Source organism: Erinaceus europaeus, chromosome 3 (genome assembly GCF_950295315.1).
Source record: "Erinaceus europaeus chromosome 3, mEriEur2.1, whole genome shotgun sequence".
Lineage (NCBI taxonomy): Eukaryota > Metazoa > Chordata > Mammalia > Eulipotyphla > Erinaceidae > Erinaceus > Erinaceus europaeus.
In genome coordinates this window covers 115950712-115973383 of record NC_080164.1, presented here as the reverse complement: position 1 = coordinate 115973383, position 22672 = coordinate 115950712, and the positions used below count along the sequence as shown (strand labels likewise).

Below are 22672 nucleotides of genomic sequence, written 5' to 3'. Positions count from 1 at the left end.
CTTCAGTTTGTATGTAGTGTTTTTGATCTCTATCAAACTGAGTTACTTTCCAAGATTGGAACATATAAGAAAAATCAGTGACTGTGTATGTTCCAATGAGAGATGCACCACAGAAACATTTTTCAATATATCCTACAACTGGTGCTATAGAATGACAAGCCACTGTGACCCCAAGTTGAATGATGTTTTAAAACAACTATTTCTATATGCATATTTCACACTGCTGTGTTGTAGAAGAGAAACTCTAGGGTTTTTTGCATTATAAGCATTACAACAAACTGTATATGTATATATGTATATATTTTTGTCCCCCCTGGGAATTAACTGCTCCAAGCTGACATTTTTTAGATATAAAAAAGAGAGTGAGAGAAAGAGAGAAACCACAACACCAAAACTTCGTCCAATATGATAGAGACCAGGATTAACCCTGGATTATGTGGATGATAAGTGCACTATCCAGGTGAGCTATCTTGTTGGCCTCTAAAGAATACTCACACACATATATGTATTATCATTTATAGTTACTATCATACATATACATACATGAAAATATTAGAAATTATTGGGATTTTGACTCAATAATTGCCATATATAAAATAGAACTACTCAAAAGGCCTATTATTTTTTAAGTGTCTAAATTTCTTGGATATTTATTTTTATTTATTTTTTATATCCTAAAGGAAAAACTTTTATGGTTGAATAAGCACCAGACCAGCATGTAATGCCTAATATGGAAATCATTTCTCCAATTTTAGAGCCATATTGCTTTATTTTTATTGCTTCCCATACGCCTTAAGACCACTTATGAATTTTACTGAGATTAATTTATACGTAAGATCTTAAAATCTTAAACTTTTCCTTATCCATATTTTACAAAATGATTGCGTCTATCCTGCAAATAGAAGATTGCTATTGTCCGTTATATTCTTTATTTCTTACTGTGATATCATGCAAAAAAAAAAAAAAAACCATTTAGCTGAAAGAAAATTTTGAGTTCTTGCTATGTGGAATCTGTTTGAAAATGTAATGAGGGAATTTTGTAATTTTGTAATGAGGAGTTCCAAGATGTGTAAGTAACAAAACTCATGAAGGAAGGGAGTGCATAACACTCAAATAACTTTTGTAAGTTTTATGATAGATAAACATATTCACAAAATAATGTATGAAACAGTTAAAGCAGGAAACAGAAAGTCTAAGAAACTAAGTTTCAATAGCTTTTTGCTTCAATTCCACTAAATTCCTAATATCATCTAAGTTATAACTTTCCCCAAACATTCCATTAAAGTATTAGTTTAAGTAATATATGGGTGTGAAACAGTATGGTTATGCTAGTTGCACTAGAATTTTGTAGCTGGCTAGAGAGAACATGGTCTAAAGAAATATTACAACTCTTCCTTTTAACCAAGGCTTTGAGCTCTTTGTCCTATAAGCCAACAGATAAATCCCATCTCCTGAGTACACTTTTCTATTTCTTTGAGACAATTCTGAAATCCTTCCAACTTTCCTATTTCTACTATAGTACTGATGTGTAATTTTAAAGTTACATACTTGTTTAAATAATGTGCCTTTAAAAATAATTTACTCTCTTTTTTTCTTTTTCTCTTTCTTCTGTCCCTTTCACTGTCTATTTTCCAGATTATTAGTTTATTAAATGTCTTCACACCCCAGAAAACGCTGGAGGAGTTCCAAGATGTGTAAGTAACAAAACTCATGAAGGAAGGGAGTGCATAACACTCAGATAACTTCAGGGAAATTGATTGAAAAAAGCAAATAGATGAAATCTCTCACAGAGATCAAAGAAAGCTACTAGCTGGCGGCAAATGAATGAGATTCAGTGATCTCAGATGAGGTTCTGTCTGTGGTGTTTGTTCTTGAAAAGACATTTCTACTTATTTCTTCCCTCTGGACTATGTGCTTTGTAGTTCTGCTTTCTTTGTTTACTTAGGATACACAGATTATTTATTTATTTATTTATTTTTAATATTTTATTTATTTTGTTGCCCCTTTTTGTTGCCCTTGTTGTTTTATTGTTGTAGTTATTATTGTTGTCATTGTTGTTGGATAGGATAGAGAGAAATGGAGAGAGGAGGGGAAGACAGAGGGAGGGATAGAAAGATAGACACCTGCAGACCTGCTTCACCACTTGTGAAGTGACTCCCCTGCAGGTGGGGAGCCAGGGCTCGAACCAGGATCCTTGCTCCGGTCCTTGTGCTTAGCGCCACCTGTGCTTAACCCGCTGTGTTACAGCCCGACTCCCACACAGATTATTTATTATATGTTTCATTACTATTGGGTCCATGAGTTTTCTAGAATAAGTCAGTTCACTTTGAGAAATAAGATTAAGGGGAGCATGATTAAAATAATCTTTATGCCATACTTATATTTTATGTCTCCTTTGATTTCTGTGTCTAAAGAATCTATCTCGAACCATAATGGCAGTAAGCAGAGGAAAGAAAATGAGGTCCAGTTTATTGTTTTGTTCAAGACAGATACAACTCAGGCCATGGAAGCTTCCCCATCAGCTCTGACTTATTTTTATAATTTGTATCACAGAATTCAGGGAAAGGAGAAAACAAGTTGAAAGGTATAAAATATTTGGACAGAAGCTAACACTTGCCATTCTACCATTAGCAACTTTGTGGTACAGCAAACGTGGCCAACACACATGTGGTACTTGGAAAATCTCTTTTGATTCACTTAGTCATAGATAGAACCAATAAGTTTCGAAGATACACAGAGTCAGGGGTGGATTCTGATGTGTATAAAGGATTTCACAGGCTTTGGATGTGAGTCTCATGCTGTGGATTTACCTTCCAGTTACTTAGTAATGGAACTGATGGATGCCAACTTGTGTCAGGTGATTCAAATGGAGTTAGACCACGAGCGAATGTCTTACCTGCTATACCAAATGTTGTGTGGCATCAAGCACCTTCACTCTGCTGGGATTATTCACAGGGTAAGAACACTTACTCCCACACGTATAATAGAAAGTTCTAGAGGTGGGAAAAGAGGAAATGTCGACTATTTGCTTTTTCTTGGTCATCACTGGGACTTTACCAATCCAGGCCAACACCAAAGCTTCCTTCAGTGCAGTAGACACTGGTATTGAAACTGGGTCCTGTCCATGATAAAGCAAGCACACTATTCAAGTGAACTATGTTGGCAGCCCTGCAGACTGTTTTCTTTATGTATAGGTACTTGGTTCATTCTAATGTACCTCCTTGATCCTTGGTGGTAGAATTAGCATCTAGTTTACTGATATGTAGGCTGTAATTTAAGCTGTACTGTGAGTGATTGTCTAGCATTTTAATTCAGCTTATTGAGAGTCAGCTTCTGAGAAGCACTCTACTGTTTCCCCCCTAGATTGGCAGAGGTCGCATGAGTGGCTGAAATAAGACAGCTCATTTACACCATTTGTTTCTGACAGCATACAGACAGCTGCCCCGATCTGGTCTTCTGTCAGACCTAGAAATGAAATATACGCAGAAATGTTTAATGCTGTATTAGGGAGAAGCCCAGCAGATGACAGTGAATGATAGTTTGTTTTTTTCCCCACAAAATCTCCTAAAATGAGCACACAAATTCTAAAAATGATATACTGAAATTCTCTGTCAAAGTAAAAAATGTTTCTGTGATTTTAAACAATTCAGAGCTAATTATATCAACAGATGTTTCGGGGGCAGTGATTATTTGCATCTGACTCTGCAGTCCAGGGAGGCCCCACAGTGCATGACCACCATCATGACTGAATACATTTTATTTGTTTGTTTGTTTATTTATTTTGGATATAGATGAAGAGAAATTGAGAGGGAAGGATACAGAGCACTGCCTCACTGCTCATGAAGCTTCTCTTCCCCCCAACAGCTAAGGACTGGGGGCTTGAACCCAGGTCCTTGCACACTGTAATGTGTGCACTATACCAGATGCATCACCACCCCACCCCTGAATGTATTGGAAACCACATCCCATCCAATGCTGGCTTTTAATTTCTTCCTTTGTTCCTATTTTCAGGATTTAAAACCGAGCAACATTGTTGTCAAGTCTGATTGCACCTTGAAGATACTTGACTTTGGACTGGCCAGGACGGCAGGCACAAGTTTCATGATGACCCCTTATGTGGTGACACGCTATTACAGAGCCCCTGAGGTCATCCTGGGAATGGGCTACAAGGAGAATGGTAGGCAAGCTTCTATTGGCAGCCTCAGAAACAGGAGGAGGATGGGTGCGCCCATTAGGAGGGCAAGGCTAAAGTTCTTCCTCACATATATACGTATAAAGATTTTATTTCAAACATCACACTGCCAGTGTTTTGTTTTGTTAGTAAATATCACTAGCAAAGATCATTCATTAACATTGTGAAGGATGTTTCTGAGAAGTCAACTTTTCTCAAAAAACACAAAGATCTAGCTAACAAGAAATGGAAATGAAGCCTGATTAGACAGTCAAGTGAATCTGATTAGCACACATGCTACAAGATACTGAGTAGCACTGCTATTTGGGCTGCAGCTCAGCTCAAGGGGGTATACAAACAGGAAGACATATCTCTCCATTTGGCTTTATGTCACATCTTAGATCGATGGCTCTAGTCACGGGAAAGACAAGCCCCCAGATACTACAGACCCCTGGAGAATCTTCACCAATACTCTTTGAATCACCTACTTAGAACAATCCAAACCATTTAAATTGGGCTGAAGTATTTTTTAATACTTTAATCTGCTCTGCAAGTTACATTTAGAGAAGGGAGAGGCTAATAATATTTTTTTTTATAAATTCTGAAAGCCAAAGAAGGAAGATTAAATTTTATACAATTGCTTTCATAAAATAAATCTAACATTCATAACCATGTTAGCAGAAAAAGTTATAAAGACTCTCTAAACTGCATTCCAATTTTACTTTATTAATTAGAATGGAGGCTTCATAAAATATCTGTTAGAAAGAATTGTATTATATTACTTTGGCCAGAATCTATCTTACAGGGTTATACAGAATATTTAAAGAAATATGTTCAGTATGCTCAGGTATTAAAATTTGTCTTTTAAATATTTATTTATTTATTTATTTATTTATTTATTTATTATGTGAGAGAATACGTGATTTAGGGAGGTAGAGAGAGCTAGAAATAGAGCAGGAGAGAGAAACAAAACAGAGCACTTCCCAGTTTTGCATAAGGTGGTGCCACAGGTTGAACCTACAGCCTCTGGGGCCTCAGACCTGCAGGTTGATGCTCTAACGGGCTAAACTATCTCCCTGCCCCCAATTACAATTATTTTAAAATGGGACTGCATATGCCTACTTAATATATCTTTCATACTTATTTTTATGTTGTAAGCTATTATTAATTCCTAGCAGTCAATTCACATAAATTCTCTAAAAATAGTTATTATGCTTTTAGGTACAGATCCTCAGGGCACTTCTATGAAAACTCTCTGGCCACAGAAGTTTCAAAAATGTCTTTGTGTGTTTTCTGATTAGAGGGAGATGATGTTTTAGTCCATTTGTGCAGGAGGAAGGGGAAAGTCAGCTCTTAGGCAGGCCCATTTTAATTAGGAGGGGAAATGGCATAATTCTTGCAGTACCTGTTGTTTGACTTGGAAGAGACAAGTCTAATATCCTTCCCAAGGTGATACCACATGGAAGTTATCTGGCAAAGAAGTTATTTGCATATGTTATTCATGAGTTATTTTTAAGAAATCAGAGGGGACTCAATCAAAGGAAATGCAAGAATCTACAGGGGGCTAAAGCACCAAAATTAGTTTATTCTGGATTTCCAGGGCGCTGATGCACAGACAACAGATAATATGGTCCCTTTGCCTTCTCTTACTAGAAAGGATTGCAGGTACAACCTTAATTTATTGGCTACTCTCCTCTCATGGGGAAGGCATGCGAGTGGCCTGATGCTGCCTTCCCACCTATGCCAGGGAGAAAAGTTATCAGAAAGTTACATGCCTGCTTGTTCCCACATCAGGCATGGCCAGCTATCCCCTGCACTTGGTCCTGCCTCCCTCCCACAGAGCACTGCAGCCTAATGTGTCTGCCTAACAGTTTCCTTTGGACTAAAAGGGGATTTGGAAGAGGGTAAAGACTGGTAAGCGAAGGTGAAATATATTTGGTTAACAAAAATGACAACTGAGAAACAAAAACGCCATGTGTATGACTTTTCCTCCCAACATCTCTTATGTTTTTTTTACTTTATTTCCAGATGATTCTTTCATACACATGATTATTAATTGAATGTTTTTTATGTAACATTAAAAAAGAAATTAAAACTGATGTTTATTTGCAAGGGTAACTTGCAAAAATAAAAACTGAGTTCCAGCTGTCAGGATTGCGATATTATCAACCACATCCTTATTTCTTGGACTTGACTTAATTCTTGGACTTATCCTTATTTTGGACAAAAATGTGGTCTCTGGCTGCTCTATTCCTCATAATTGAAAGGAATAGATGATGTATGTAGCCTCTACTATGGGTTGATTCTTTACTCCCAGGAAATTGTATTGAAACATCCTCCTTGTTGGCTTTTAACCATTTTCCGCCTTGGAAGAACTTTTGGTTTAGTTGCTGTTTTTCCTTGTGATCCATGCCATCTACTTATGACCCTAATGAAGAATTCTAAGACATCTTTAGAGTAATTTTTGAAAGTTAATTTGAATTCTTGTACTAGACTTCACATATGTCATGTTATAGTCCTGGTTTGAATTCACTGCTTTTGTTCACCTATTGCGGAGAGATAAAAATTGTGCCTTCTAATTAAACTGCTCTTTTCCCTCCTTCTCCCAAGATCAGTTATCTTAGTTAACTTTGCTCTCCTCCCTTTTCTTCACTTTCCTCTCTCCTGCTCTAGTGGATATATGGTCTGTGGGATGCATTATGGGAGAAATGGTTCGCCACAAAATCCTCTTTCCCGGAAGGGACTGTATCCTTGTACCTTTTGCTGAAGCTTGACCTGTTTTGTTCTCTTTCCCTTTAAACACAAAATGATTTTACCAGGAGAGTAAAGATAGAAGCAAAAAGTTGGGTAAGTGGTGTCATTGTGATTTTCAAAAAAATGATGAGCTGATTTTTATAACTTGACCAGTATTGAAGAATTTGTTTTAATTAGATTTTTCTCTATTTAAATTATTTGATTGATAATGTAGCCATGCTGTTTTTATCATAAATAAGAGAGGATCTCAGATCCCAAATGATTAAAATGTCTTTATTACTAGCAAAAGAAATCCCTATTTACTAGTGCTTTTCATTTCCTTTTCCATTTAAAAACTGTCCTGGGAGTTCGGCAGTGGCACAGCAGGGTAAGCGCACGTGGTGCAAAGCCCAGGGACCTGCATAAGGATCCCCATTGGAGTCCCTGGCTCCCCACTTGCAGGGAAGTCACTTCACAGGCAGTGAAGCAGATCTGCAGGTGTCTATCTTTCTCTCCCCCTCTCTGTCTTCCCCTCCTCTCTCCATTTCTCTGTCCAACAACAAATGACATCAACAACAACAGTAATAACCACAACAAGGCTATAACAATAAGGGCAACAAAAGGGGAAATAAAATGGCCTCCAGGAGCAGTGGATTCATGGTATACATGGCAGGCACTGAGCCCGAGCAATAACCCTGGAGGTAAAAAATAATTAATTAATTAATTAATTAAAAAAATAAAAAACTGTCCTATACCTCTATAACTTCTAGATACAATCATTTCTTTCCTTGTTGAAATCTTAAGCTTCTTAGACTTATGGTTGATTGGAACAACTCCTTGCACTATCTCTAGTCTTAAATAGGTCAATATAGGATATTCTCTGTAAGATGTGAATTTCCATATTTTTTTTAAAAAATCATTTATTCATTTTTTATCACTTATATTTAAATTATGGATTAAAGACAGGCTTTCCTCACTTGACTTTGAAATGTGACTTAGACACCTGTAACTGCTTTTCCAGTTTAAAAAGCAGTGTTGATTTGAGTTCTGTTACTAAACCCTGTATTAAACTCAATCATATACTCCTTAGTATTATATCAATGATTTGGAATTATTAAATAACCTAGTATATATATTTTTCTTGCTTGTTTATTTATTTTTTTATGCTAGTGCTATTGCTGGAGCTAGGTGCCAGCACTACAAATCCACCACTCCCAGCGGACTTTTTTTTTTCTTTCTTCTTTCTATTTTATTTTATAGGACAGAGAGAAATTGACAGGGGAGGGGGAGGCAGAGAGGGAGAGAGAGAGGTTTTTTTTATTATTTTTTATCTTTATAGACACCTGCAGGCCTGCTTCACTGCTAGTGAAGTTCCCCCTCCTCCACATGTGGGAAATAGGGGCTAGAACCTAGGTCCTTGTGAATTGTAACATGTGTGCTCAACTGGGTGCACAACCTCCCAGCCCCCTAACCTAGTATATTTTTGAAATAACAGAAAAGTTCTCTGTAACATGCGGTGTTGGGCGCTCAAACTTGTGTCCTCACACATAGGGAAGTATACACCCTAGTAGCTGAGCTAACTCCTGGCCTCTAGCCGCTTTAATATTATGAGCAAAACCTATATCATAGCATGAATATAATATAACACTTAACATATCTGTATATAGCTATGTAGATCTGTATATCTATATACCTATATACAATTAATACTAAGTTCTTAGACTCACAAATTAGAAAGCAAAAATATTCTAGATTTGTTATTTTCTTAACATAGTCCAGAGATAAGGCACCAGAGATTTTATATTTCACTAAATTTTTTTTTTTAGTAATGCTATTCACAGAAACAGTACTTTGATGCTTTATTGGCAGTTGTTTTCTCAAAACCTATATATCTATTCACTTAACTCACCCTACCACACTATTATAAATTGGAATAATTAATAACCCATCTAGAATAAAATTTTAATTAATTACTATCATTATTATTATATCCAGTTTATAGAGACAGAGAGAACTACAGAGGAGGAGAGAGAGATACCTGCAGCACTGCTCCAGTGCTTGTGAAGCTTCTCCCCTGCAGGTGAGAATGGGAGACTTGAACCTGGGTCCTCACACATTGTAACATGGGCACTTTATGAGGCGCACCACCGCCTGGCCTCTAGAATAAAATTTAGCCTGTCAAATTATAAAAAGCCTATACTTCCTGCTAGTTGGGCAGTACTAAAAAGAAAGAAAAGCAATGAGTTTGCCACTTACTGAAGCACTTGTATAAGTTGATGCACAGAATGACAGCATTAAAGGTAACAGACTTGTACTTAATTTGGTCCTAATGTGATGTTTGGAGCAAGTATTTACTGTTTGTTCAACAAAATAACAGCTTTTCATTGTCAAAATTTCTTGAAATTACTTATATACAATGTAGAACTGCATAGATTTTGAAAGATGAAAATCTAAAATAATTGGTGCAGCCTAAGACTGTTATTTTGAAATAATATTTTGCAAGAGGGCTAGAGGGGTAGTGTACCTGGTTAAGTCCACATATTACCTTGCACAAGGACCTGGCTTCAAGACCTCACTCCCTACCTACAGGGGAAATGATTCACAAGTAGTGAAGCTGATCTGCAGATGTCTTTCTCTCTTTCTCTCCCACTCCTCTCTCCATTGCTCTCTGTCCTATCAAAACAAAAATAGAAAGGAAAGGAAAGAGAAGAAGGAAGGAAGGAAGGAAGGAAGGAAGGAAGGAAGGAAGGAAGGAAGGAAGGAAGGAAGGAAGGAAGGAAGAAAGGAAGGAAGGAAGGAAGGAAGGAAGGGAGGGAAGAAAAATGGCAATCAGGTGTGGTGGATTTGTAGAACCAGCACTGAATCACAGCAATAACCCAGATGGCAATTAAAAAAATGTGCAAGTTAATCAGACTACATTTGTGCAAACATAGGGTAAAACTAGAAGCTTTTTCTTTTATTAAATTTTAAGTTTCTTCGCAATTTCTTTGTTAAAAACAATAAACATATTTTAAGTAAAGTTTGACAACTAATAATGTCATAAAGTAAGGAAAGCAAATTAAATAGGTATACTCCAGGAGAAACTCATTTGGTTTTCTGGCACTAGAATATTCACCACCAGGTATTCCAAGAATATTCTTTATTTTATATTTAGACTCACCAGTGTAATACATATATATTTTCAGCTGATGCATTTTTCGTAATCATAACTTCACCTTGGCACTGACATTTACAGCAGTGTCCCTGTTCTTCTTCTTTTCTAGCGTTTGCCCTTCTTCCGTAGCCAGTAAACAGCGTCAGGTTGAAAGCTGTCAGGAGCTGCTTGTTGCTGGCTTTGTATTAAATATCCACTCAGCTGTGTTACTTTTGAAACATAAACTTTTCAGAGAAATAGTTTTCTGATCATGGAAAGCTCCATAGTTTTTGGTATTGTATTTTGAGATATTTATTAAAAGAAAATGTAAGTGCACCTGGTTAAACGCATACAGTACAGTGTACAAGGATGCAGCTTCAAGCCCCTGGCCCCCACTTTGAGGACCCCGAAAGCTTCACAAGTGGTGAAGTAGTGCTGCAGGTGTCTCTCTGCCTCTCTCCCTCTCTGTTTCCCCATCTCCTCTCAATTTCTTTGCCTCTGTCCAATAATAAATAAAAATATTAAAAAAGCAAATGTATTTAAGGTTTTTTTTTCTGAATTCTGTGCTAAATGAATACATAATTATATAAAGAAGAAAAGCAGTGTGGTCTCAAATCATGTACCAAAGCCACAAAAATCTCTTAGGAGACGTTTGTCTGGTTGCTAGATTAAAGTTTATCTAAAGCCAAAACTATTTCATTAGGGAGTGTACTCCAAGTCATTAGATTGTGGATGTAGCAACTAGCACTATTGTGCTTTATTTATTTAGAATCAAGTTGTCAGGGCCTATACTATGTTATTTCTGCCTGATGTACAGAAGTAGAAAATAGTAATTTAGTGTAGTCTAATATCTGACAAATGATATGACCCTTGAGACTTCCTCACATAGTAATTGAGATAGTGAAATAACTCACTTGCATAGTGTACTATTTTGTCATGTGTGGGACCCAGGTTCAAATTCAACCCCCACTTCATAGAAGCAAGCTTTGGTTCTCTCTCTCTCTCTCTCTTTCTCTCTCTCTGTCTCTCTCTCTCTCCCTCTCTCCCTCCCTTCCTCCCTCCCTCCCTCTCTTCCTCTCCCTCTCCCTCTCTTCCTCTCCCTCTTCCTCTCCCTCTCCCTCTCCCTCTCCCTCTCTTCCTCTCCCTCTCCCTCTCCCTCTCCCTCTCCCTCTCCCTCTCCCTCTCCCTCTCCCTCTCCCTCTCCCTCTACCTCTCCCTCTCTCTTTCTGTCTTTATCCAGAAAATAAAAGAAAGAAAGCAACTCAGAATCTGGGTATTTTAATGATTGCAAATAATTCTTCTCTCTGTTTTGGGGAATATTGGTAATAAGAAGGAACTAATAAATCAGAATCATAAAGGCAGACAGAATTCTATTTGAGCAACCTTCAGTGCACACAGTTAGTACTTTAAATTTATTTGAGAATAAAAGAGAGGGAGAGAGGGAGAGGGAGAGAGAGAGAACCATACTGCTTAGCTCTGACTCATGTTGGTACCAAGGATTGAACCTGGGATCTTGGAGCCTCAGGCATGCATATTCTTGATCAGAATAATAGATTATATAATAGATCGTATTTCCTTATGCTGAGATTATTATTTACGTGTCAGACTAGGACAATTCCTGTTTAGATAGTAGAAAAGTCCCATAAATCAACTGTGATTAGTGATATGGAATGCCTTTATTATTTATTTATTTATTTATTTATTTATTATTTATCAAAAGGAAACATTGACAAAACCATAGGATAAGAGGGGTAGTTTTAGCCATGAAATGGATCACCCCTGTGATGCTGAGTTTCCCTTGTTGGAAAAATTTCTTTTTTGTTCTTTCTGCATGGTGTAACTATATATACATGAAAGAAACACTTATTAACTTATACTAGCAAGAGGAAATTTTTTACCCTATGCTTATGTACACTATGCAGAAGAATGATAAAAATTTCAGTTATATATTTAATTCCAGTGTATGATCACATGTATAGTATATGACACATAACTGCTGTTTATTGATAATTTACTGTGTGCCAGTAATATAGAATGTTTTTTTCATTATTGTTTTTATCAGACAGATCACTCTCAAATGTCTATTTAATTTTACATAAAAAATAATAAATCTGTCACCCACAACTTAAAGGTTGCAGTTGGGATTTGGAGAAATAAATGTAATAAACTTAGTGAAGGTTACATAATTGGAAAGCAATAAAGTTGTCTGCAGCAGAAAAAAATAAGTATTTATCAGAGATATAATAGACTATAGTATTTAATACTGAATAAAAATGTGGAAATAGGGTATTTCTTAAGGTTCAGGCAGGTTTGTGACTGAAACAGTCTCCTCCTAACTATTTGAGGGATACAGGCAAGAGTTACTATTTATCTTTTTGGCTTTCTTTATTTTTTTATTTATCTCTTCCACAACACCTATACAAGTAGATCTCTTGTAAGTAGGAACTTATGTCCCCCCAACCACTTTGGGCAACCAGATAAGAGAAATTGCAATTAAAAAATAAAATTCCTTTTCATAGACCTTTTTATATTTTCTTTTCCATCAGGATTTTCACAGTACCTCTGTGAGGTAGATATTACCTGGAATTGAAATGAATTGATAACAAGGGGATGCACAACTGTTTGCTCTATCTTTCTCTGATGTCTTTGCATGCCACTTGCTTTCCTCAAATGGAAGCAAGATAACTATGCTTCTCTGGGTATGCTTGTCATCTTCAAGGCTGTAACCATTTCTTTGAGGCTGATCACTCTAGATACTAAGTCATTTGAAAGCAGGTGGTGTCTTCATATTATTGGAGAAGAAAGACCTCCTGAGTAATCCTCTAATGCCACTGTCAAATTACGAGATATGCTTTGAAGAATAAGTGGGGAGGAATTACATTGTGCTACCTATTGTCATAACGCTTTTCCTTATTTGTCCCCCACCCTGACCTTCCTTAGTCTTCCAGGTTACTCTCCCCTACCTCCCACGAATTACATATTTCTTTTTCTGACTTTTCAGTAGGAACGAATGTAGTTAAAGAGAGAGGTTTGACATTTTTTGTTTGCATTTCCACCTTCTGGCCCTCCCTTTGTGTCCTCTGTAATAGCTTCTTGGTTTTAAGAATTGAATGATAATTGCCAATAACACAAAGACTGCTGTAATTTCACCTTGAATCCCAGGTTTCTTTTGCTTTCAGAAGTGACAACTCTTTAAGCTTATTGCTTATTTCATGCTGAATTACCCTGGTTTGGAAGTCAGCCTTACTTATATGATAATGCAACCGTACTTATAAGAATAAAACTTTAGAAACATGCTCCTTTGATGAGAATCAGTGAAACTGAACAAGGATATGCTAAAACATTCATTCTTGAACTGACATATCACTTCTGGAAATCTATTCATAATTATAAATTAGAGTATGTGTGTATTTTTAATTATTTTATTTTCTTGACTTACTGGATAGAGACAGAAAGAAATTGAGAGGCAACGTGAGTATAAGCATAGGGAGTTTCCACTTTGAGGTGGGGACCAGGGTCTTGAACTCAAGTCCTTGTGCATTACCACATATATGCCCAATTAGATGCACCACCACCCAGTCCCAGATGTTTTTTTTTTTTAATTTGTTTTATTTTGTTTTATTTTTTTTCTGAAAGAGATCCTTTCTTTTGAGGTTGCTGAATCCTGAACTCTCTCTCCCACCCATGAAAGAATAAATTGGGGGGGAAATTGCCTTTTCCCCATATTAGGAAGATTTAGAAGAATTAGCAATGTAAATTAAAATAATTCTAATAGATGGATGTAAATTAGACCTTTTAAATCAGAAACTCAAGTAATCATTGAATTATAATTGCAAATGTCATACATTAGGTAGCACTGAGTGGCATTGTTAGTTCAATTGCATAGCAGAAAGGGCTCCGACATTCTTGTGTTCTAATTCACTGTTTCAAAACTAGAATGATTATGAGACGAAAGGCCAAACCACTGCTCTGTGGCTGGGCTCCCTAAGTATCTCAGTTTACTTGTTGCTGTATTTCTGCCTTCTTGTTTACATTCATTTCATTTCTGTTTTCAGTTGACATGTGGTCAGTAGGGTGCATCATGGGAGAAATGATAAAAGGTGCAGTGCTGTTTCCAGGCACTGATCGTATCCTTCCTCACCTCTGGTCTCTGGCGTGTCATTCACTACAACATCCCCTTTGACTTTTCATGCAGTTGAGCTGATGGCAGGTGATCACTGGCTTTGTCTGGCTGGCTCCAGGGTCACGTACTCAGAATGAGACCTCTTAGTAGGACAGCTATCTCCTCTGGCAAGACATTCTGTGGATACTACATTATTAAATATGAAACATTCAAAAATGTATCAGAAAACCTGCTTTCATTAAGTCTGATTAAACTAATATGCCATATATACTATATACTTTATTGTTGCTTTATGGTAGAGATGTTCTGAAAGCAAGTTATAGTCATAGCTACATAAAAAAGCAAAAACGTGGGGAGTTGGGCAGTAGCACGGTGGATTAAGTGCACGTGGCACAAAGCAAAAGGATTGGCATAAGGATCCTGGTTCAAGCCCCCAGCTCCCCACCTGCAGGGGAGTCGCTTCACAAGCGGTGAAGCAGGTCTGCAGGTGTCTATCTGTCTTCCCCTCCTCTCTCCATTTCTCTCTGTCCTATCCAACAACAGCGTATCCAACAACAACACATCAATAATAACTACAACAATAAAACAACAAGGGCAACAAAAGGAAATAAATAAATATTTTAAAAAGAAAAAAAAAGCAAAAACATGGTCCAGGATAGTGCAATGGATAAAGCATTGGTCTCTCAAGCAGGAGGTCCCAAGTTTGATCCCTGGCAGCACATGTACCAGAGAGATGTCTGGTTCTTTCTCTTTCTCTCTCTCCTGTCTTTCTCAATAATGAATAAATAAAATTAAAAAAAATAGCTATAACATCTTTCAGATCTGAGACTGAATGTTAATGCCTTTCAACTTTATGCCTGCCCTCCATATTGATGCTTTTTTTTTTTTTTTCCTCCAGGGTTATTGCTGGGCTCGGTGCCTGCACCATGAATCCACCGCTCCTGGAGGCCATTTCTTCCCCCTTTTGTTGCCCTTCTTGTTGTAGCCTCGTTGTAGTTACCATTATTGCCATAGTTGATGTTGTTCGTTGTCGGACAGGACAGAGAGAAATGGAGAGAGGAGGGGAAGACAGAGAGGGGGAAAGATAGACACCCGCAGACCTGCTTCACCGCCTGTGAAGTGACTCCCCTGCAGGTGGGGAGCCCTGCGCCACATGCGCTTAACCCACTGCGCCACTGCCCGACCCCCTATATTGATGCTTTTATAGCATGCAAATACTACTTGGCACAGAAATGAGTTAGATTTATACCCACCAAGATGCCTAGAAGGTGGCTTAGTGGAAAAGATGTTGAATTCTCAAAGCATGATATCTTGACTTTTGAGTCCCAGAATCCCATGTGCTAGAGTGATATTCAGGTTCTCTCTCTCTTTGCAATTAATAAATAAATCTTTAAAAATGAAACAAGAATGATTTATATTCACCCACAAATACAACAATTACTGTATTTAGAGTAACAATTATTTAGTACATATGTAGAGAGCATGCTTAGTTATAAGTATCATTTAAAATTTAGCTTCTCAAATTTTTCTTCTCAATCACTTTATTGTAGGGCTATTAACTTAGGTTCTTGCTATTATTTTCTCCATATTACTAACTAGTATAATAATTAAAATTACATTAAAACTGACTGTATAAAATGGCTGAAGAAAATTAGCTTGCATCATTTGAATAAGTAAAAGCGATACACTCATAGATAGCAAATACATAGCACATAAAATTATAGAGACTTCACAGCATGAATGGACTTGGTTGTATGATTATTTTATTAGTAAAAACTTTTTTCTTTAAATTTCTTAAATAGTCTATACTGTCAGTTATAAAAGTATTACTTGCTCATCATACTAAAGATAAAGTCATAGATTAAATTATCATACTTAAAGAATAATACCATATTTACAATACGGTAGTGCAACAGGTTGGGCGCACGTGATGCAAAGCTCGGGGAGCGGCATAAGGATCCCAGTTGGAGCCCCAGGCTCCCCACCTGCAGGGGAGTCGCTTCACAAGGCGGTGGAGCAGGTCTGCAGGTGTTTATCTTTCTCTCCCCCCCCCCCCGTCTTCCCTTCCTCTCTCCATTTTTCTCTGTCCTATCCAACAACAACAACATCAATAACAACAACAATACAACAATAAAAGAAGGGCAACAAAAGAGAATAAATAAATAAATATTTACTAATAAAATAAAATTTACAGTGATGGGATCTTAATATATAATCAAAGTAAATCTGATTAAAACTTCAGTACATTCTAAGCAAACTATAATTAGCCCTTTCCTTTATCTTTTCTCTTCTTTTTTCCCTGCCTCTTCCCCTTCTCCTTTTCCTCCTCCTCTCCCTCTTCTCCTTCTAGTCCTCCTCCTCTCCCTCCTCTCTCCTTTTCTTCCTCCTTTTCCTCCTCCTTTATTTATTTATTTATTTATTTATTTATTTATTTATTTATTTTTGTGAAGCTGGGCCTCATGCATGCTCAGTTTCTTGGAGCCTGAGTTAACATTTTTATTTTAGACATACACACACACACACACACACACACACACACACACACACACACACACACAGGAAATATACCACAGCATGTAATCTTCTCCTGCAGAGCTGTGTGATTGCCACGTGGTGCTAGGCCTCAAATCTGGGCCCATATATGGCAAGGTATTCATCCTACTGTATGAGCTATCTCTCTGGCCCTGGTTAGCCATTTTCTTATACACATGGGATATATAGTGCTATGATGTAATAATAGTTTCACATGAAGTACATATATGTATATAGCCATAAACAATTATGTAAACATATATATATAATTTCATTGATATATCTTCTGTATGTATTAAAGAACCCAGTTTAAAGAGTGATTCATGAGTCATTCAATTTTTGATTAAATAAGCTTAACACCAAGTATTTTATTTAGTGAAAAAGCAATCATTCTGTGTTTACTTTTACAGAAAACCTTTTTTCCCTAGTCATTTATGACACAGGTATTTAAAACAATTTACTAGTGATTTATAAAATTATGGAATAATGGGTAAAATCCCACACTGTTTCCACCACTAGAGTTCTGTGTCCCATTTTCTCCATTGGAAACTGCAGTAGTTCTCCCCAGGTCACAGATGTGGGTTGACTATTATTTCTATAACTATCTTTATATTTTTATATATTTGCTCATTTTCCTGTGGTCCTGCCTTCTCTTCCTTTTTCTTTTCTCCTGTTTTATTTATTTCTTTTTTTTAAACTTTATGTATTTATTATTGGATAGAGACAGAGAAATTGAGGGGAAAGGGAGGTAGAGATGGAGAGACAGAGAGACACCTGCAGCCATACTTCACCACTCATGAAGCTTTCCCCCTACAGGAGGGGACCAGGGGCTTGAACCCGGGACCTTGTACACTGTACTGTGTGTGCTTAACCAGGTGCACCACCTCCTGGCCCCCCTTCTCTTTCTTTCTAAGTCATACCTACACCTATTGCTACTTCCAAATGCTCTTCTTTTTTTAACTCTTCTCTCTCTGGGTCCTGATAGAATTGGAGTTCAGAGCCCACTGGTCATCTTTCCCTAACATTTCTCTTCCTCTGAAAGTATGAACTAAAATTCTTTTTGGGGTGCAGAGGAGAGTTCTGGCTGGTTTCTGTAATTGCTCAGAGGAGTTGGGTATAGGCATTGGCAGATTGGTCCACACCCCCAACCTGTCTCCTTCTTTCCCTAGTAGGGTAGGGCTCTGCAGAGATGAGGTTCCGGGACACATTGGTGAGGTCTTTTGCCCAGAGAGGTCAGGATGGAATCATAGCAGTGTTTGCAACTTGGTGGTTAAAAAACAGTAAGATGTAAATCAAGACAAAGTGTTTAATAAACAGGAACCAAAAAGTAGGAATAGAGCAGATGAGATTAGGAATCTTAGGGTGGAAAGAAGTTAAGAAGTCTATTTTAGGTATGTTCCAAGGGGCCCATGACTTTAGTAATTTTTATCTAAGCTCAATAGCTAAAAATATTGTCTGGAAAGATGGTGTCAGAGTTGAAAATAGATCTAGAAAACTTGATTAGGGCAGAGAGTAGCTCTCAAATTTGAAAAAGTATGTAAATACAATTAATTGCTTACCGCATTGGCCTAACCCAGGGCCCATATATGTTCATATTTACACAGGAGCCTGTGTAACCTCTGAGTTCCTGTCTGTTTGAGCTCCAAGTGCATGGTTACAGCTGGGAACATTCTAGGCTGCACTCATTTCAGGACTAGTCTTTCTTGAGTGGCAGGGTAGGTTAATCTAGGCTCCCTTTAGAGAAGGGGGCAATCTTTACCATTGCTACTTTATAGTGAAGTTAATGTCCTTGAGAGGCCCATAAGAGGCCTTAGGAGGACATTCCTGATAGAAGTGACCAGTGATGGTGGAGAGAGGGATCTGTTAGAGGTCTTGGTTCATATTGTCTATGAGGGAATCCAAGGATTCCCTGATTAGGACCCCAGATGATGGGGTGGCCTGGCACTGACCAAAAAACCAAAAAGGCCATTATTATTTAAGCCAGTCTCTTGCCCTTATCCAGCTTTTTTCACCCCTTTTTAAAAATCTGACAAGGTTAGGCTTTCTCCCAGTGACACCGTTATATTTAGAAATTTCTTTGTATATTATAGTTTTATTTTCTGCACATATATGTTATTAGGTACAATCTGGAAATTTACCACATTCATGGTAAATCATATTTATTCATATTTGTATAATAATAGGATTTTTATGATGCCTGGTGAATTATGAAGTTGAGTTTGGCCTTGGGACTCAAATATGAAGCAGTCCTGAAAATTTTGTATTTATTGCTCTTTCAGAAGTTCAATATGATGTAATAATTAATGACTTAAATGAACATTTGATATTTATAAAGTAAAATTTATTTTCACTACTTACTTGTTTTTTGCCCCCAAGGTTATTGCTAGGGCTTGGGGCTTGTACTATGAATCCACTGCTTCTGTGGCCATTTTTGGATAGGACAGAGAGCAATTGAGAAGGTAGGAGAAATTGAGAGGGTAGGAGAGGGAAAGATAAAGATAGACATCTGCAGACCTGCGTCACCACTTGTGAAGTGACCCCCCTACAGGTGAGGAGCCAGGGAGTTCGAATGGGGATTCTTTCCTTTTGCTTCATACTATGTGTGCTTAACCCAGTGCGCCGCCACCAGGACCCCACTACTTACATTTTCTATTAAAGAAAATTAAATCAAACTTCCAAACCTGGGTTATTAAATGTAGGTGAAGGTTTCTTATGAGCAGTTTCTTTGGAGAAGTTCTTAGGTATCACTTCTTAAATGATATCAAAACCCCTTTTAAGTAAAGCTTTACGAGTTTTTAAACTGTTAATATTGGTCTCATATTAGATGCCCTTTCAATGCCTGACCTTGATATTTTTATATTGGACTATTTCTAGAACTCTTATATGAGGATACATTTTTAAATTTATTAAAGGGCAAATGGGATTTATTTTCTAAAGTGTGTCTTCTGAGCATAGGACACAGTCTTTTTTTGGTCATTTTTAATTTGTTCATTCAAATTTATTAATTAATTTATGCGTTGAGTTGCTATGACCTGCTTGGGAAAATGCATCTCCAAGATAATATAAATTTTAACCATGGTTTCATGTAGAATTTATAATGCTTTCCTCTATCACTTTAATGTAAAATGAGGCAATTATACAATATTGTATTCAATCCATATGACAAGCTAGCTGTCTCAAAACAATTGAACAAATTTATCTTCTGTTTCTAAATAATTTGAGTATCATCCAGGACACAGTTTTTTTAATGATGTCAACATGTTAAACTTTAAATGAGTCTTTTTTTCCAGAAAATAAATCATGAACACTTAACATTATAAAGGTAACCTCTTAAAATACAAGACAGAGCTTTGGCATATACAGTGCTGGGGATCGAACTTGGGACTTCAGGCCAGCAGCTTCTGTGCTTCACTGCTGAGTTGTGGTTGTATTTTCAACTACACTTTAGTATTGTAAATCTCTGAAAGCATTTTATAAATAAACTGTTTGATGCTTTTCTGTTTCTTTTTAAATTTTTTAAAAATATTTATTTATTTCCTTTTGTTGCCCTTGGTTTATTGTTGTTATTGATGTCATCATTGTTGGATAGGATAGAGAGAAATGGAGAGAGGAGGGGAAGACAAAGAGGGGGAGAGAAAGATAGACACCTGCAGACCTGCTTCACTGCTTGTGAAGTGACTCCCCTGCAGGTGGGGAGCCGGGGCTCGAACCGGGATCCTTATGCCGGTCCTTGTGCTTTGTACTACCTGTGCTTAACCCACTGAGCTACCACCCAACTCCCTGTTTTATGCTTTTCTTTTGAGACATTTAATGATTTTCATCATAGACTATATTTTTTAGCAGTTGTTTATATTATTTGTCATTCAGTAGTTCCTTCATTAGTGCCCATATCCCATAAAATAAAATAAGCCCAGTGCCTATAAGTCTGAATTTGCATAGACAGTATTTTTACTTCAAAAGTTGCAAGTAGCTTATGTCCTACAGGTACATTAATGTTAGATATAGAGGCTGTGAAGTTGAACAAGTTGAGCACACACATGCTGTTACTCAGGTCAGTGACCAGAACATTATCTCAACATTGGAAATGTTTTCACACATCCTCTATTTCCTACAGAGGCCATCTTCTCCGTACAGAGTGCAAAACAGTCCTAAATACATGTTTTTGCAAAACTTTCCTTATAGTTTTGCATGTGTACGTGTATTCCTAAGGTATATAGACATTAATTTTATATATTCCATACCTACAAAATAAGTCTTGTCTTGTGACTTGCTCTCTGAAGCTTACATATTTTTTTGAGATTTATTCGTGTCAATGCATCATAGTTTACTTGTTATTGTCATATAATATTTCAGTATGTGGAGGTTCTACAACTAATCAGTTCTCCTACAAATAGACTTCGGGAGAGATTCCAATTTTGGTTTTGCTATTATAACCAGTGATGCTTCTTCTTCTTCTTCTAGCGTTTGCCCTTCTTCCGTAGCCAGTCAACAGCATCAGGTTGAGCCTGATGTAAAGTTTCGAGACCTCCTTTGAATCTGGAGAGGTGGCAGTCGTTGACTATGTGGGTCATAGTCTGTCTGTATGAGTGTATGTCTCTAGAGGTGCGTGTGTCAGGCATTCTTTGTGTTGTCTGCTGCATTGGTGGGGTTCTGCAGGTGAGCATAGGTAGGTTTCTCGCACCCACAAGCAGTTCTCAAAAACCTGATCTTTGTCAGTTTGTATATTGCAAATATTTTCTTCCTGAATTGGGAATGTTTCCCTGTCTTGTTTTATAGGATTTGCTCAAGGATTCTTCGTTGCCTCTATATTATCTTGTAATTTTGCTGCTCGTGCTTTAAGCCTTTAGTTTCCATTGAATTGATTTTTGTTTTTCCTTTGGTAAGGTATGAAAGCCTAATCAAATTCACTTTATTTGAGTGCTGTTTACTTACTAGCTTACTGTTCATTTACTGGTCTGTAGTGCTTTCTCTGCCATAAGTTTCCACATATCAGGGGAATTAATTCTGGGGACAGAGGAGGAGTCTCTGCTCTGTTTCACTGGTTTATATGTGAGTCTCAACAATAGTACTACCCTTTCTAGTATTTAAGATGAGTTATGTATTCATTCTTTCGAGGAAAAAGAACCAGAAAATCACTCTGGCATATGTGGTGCCCAGGATCAAACCAAGACCTCATGCCCGCAAGTTCTGTGCTCTACCCATTGTAGCACCTCCCTGACTGCCCTTTTTAATGAGCACTGATATACACTATGTACTTATATCAGGTAGGGTCTGTAACAATTCCCTTCTACCTTCATCAGAAGTACTTTAGCTATTAATGAAATACTATTCTTCCATAAATAGATTTCAACATTGAATTGCTAAATTCTATACAATGATTTCTATGGGAATTTACTGAATTTATCTGTATTCACTTGTCAAGAATTGCTATCATTAACTTTCCAATTTATATCATTAACTTTCCAATTTAAATATGTTGTCCAATGCCCGAAAATTCAGTTTTTGTTTTCAGCTTTATAAAATGACAATGATGTAACTTTAGTGCATACAGGTAGATTGCCTAGGTTTTCTCTGTCATAAAAGCATTCAGGGGAATAACTGTATATAGAAAGTGTTTATTAAATTCAAAAAACAACCCTGTTGGCAAACTATGAACTTCAAAGAAGGGAAACTGGTCTTCCTATTTTGTACAACGATTACAATATGGGGTGGTATAATTAATAGTCTGTACCGACAGGAGTCAAGCGGTAGCGCAGTGGGTTAGGTGCACATGGCGAAAAGCGCAAGGACCAGCGTAAGGATCCAGGTTCAAGCCCTGGCTCCCCACCTGCAGGAGAGTCACTTCACAAGCAGTGAAGCAGGTCTGCGTGTGTCTATCTTTCTCTCCCCTTCTGTCTTCCCCTCCTCTCTCCATTTCTTTCTGTCCTATCCAACAACAACATCAATAATGACAACAATAACTACAACAACAATAAAAAAT

The 22672-nt window shown here is 37.2% G+C and overlaps 1 protein-coding gene across 14 annotated transcripts in view; it reads left to right on the top strand.

The window, feature by feature from the left end:
• Positions 1 to 22672, top strand: part of MAPK10 (mitogen-activated protein kinase 10) — a 302017-nt gene that overhangs the window by 211885 nt on the left and 67460 nt on the right. For 12 of the 14 annotated variants that reach the window (XM_060187756.1, XM_060187755.1, XM_060187750.1 and 9 more), the window contains 4 exons: positions 1636 to 1694; positions 2818 to 2956; positions 4012 to 4177; positions 6845 to 6916. In XM_060187756.1, coding sequence (XP_060043739.1) covers positions 1636 to 1694; positions 2818 to 2956; positions 4012 to 4177; positions 6845 to 6916 — 436 coding nt within the window. Of the gene's footprint in view, positions 1 to 1635; positions 1695 to 2817; positions 2957 to 4011; positions 4178 to 6844; positions 6917 to 14092; positions 14165 to 22672 lie in introns of all 14 variants that reach the window. The other 2 variants (XM_060187751.1, XM_060187759.1) reach the window with 1 other exon arrangement.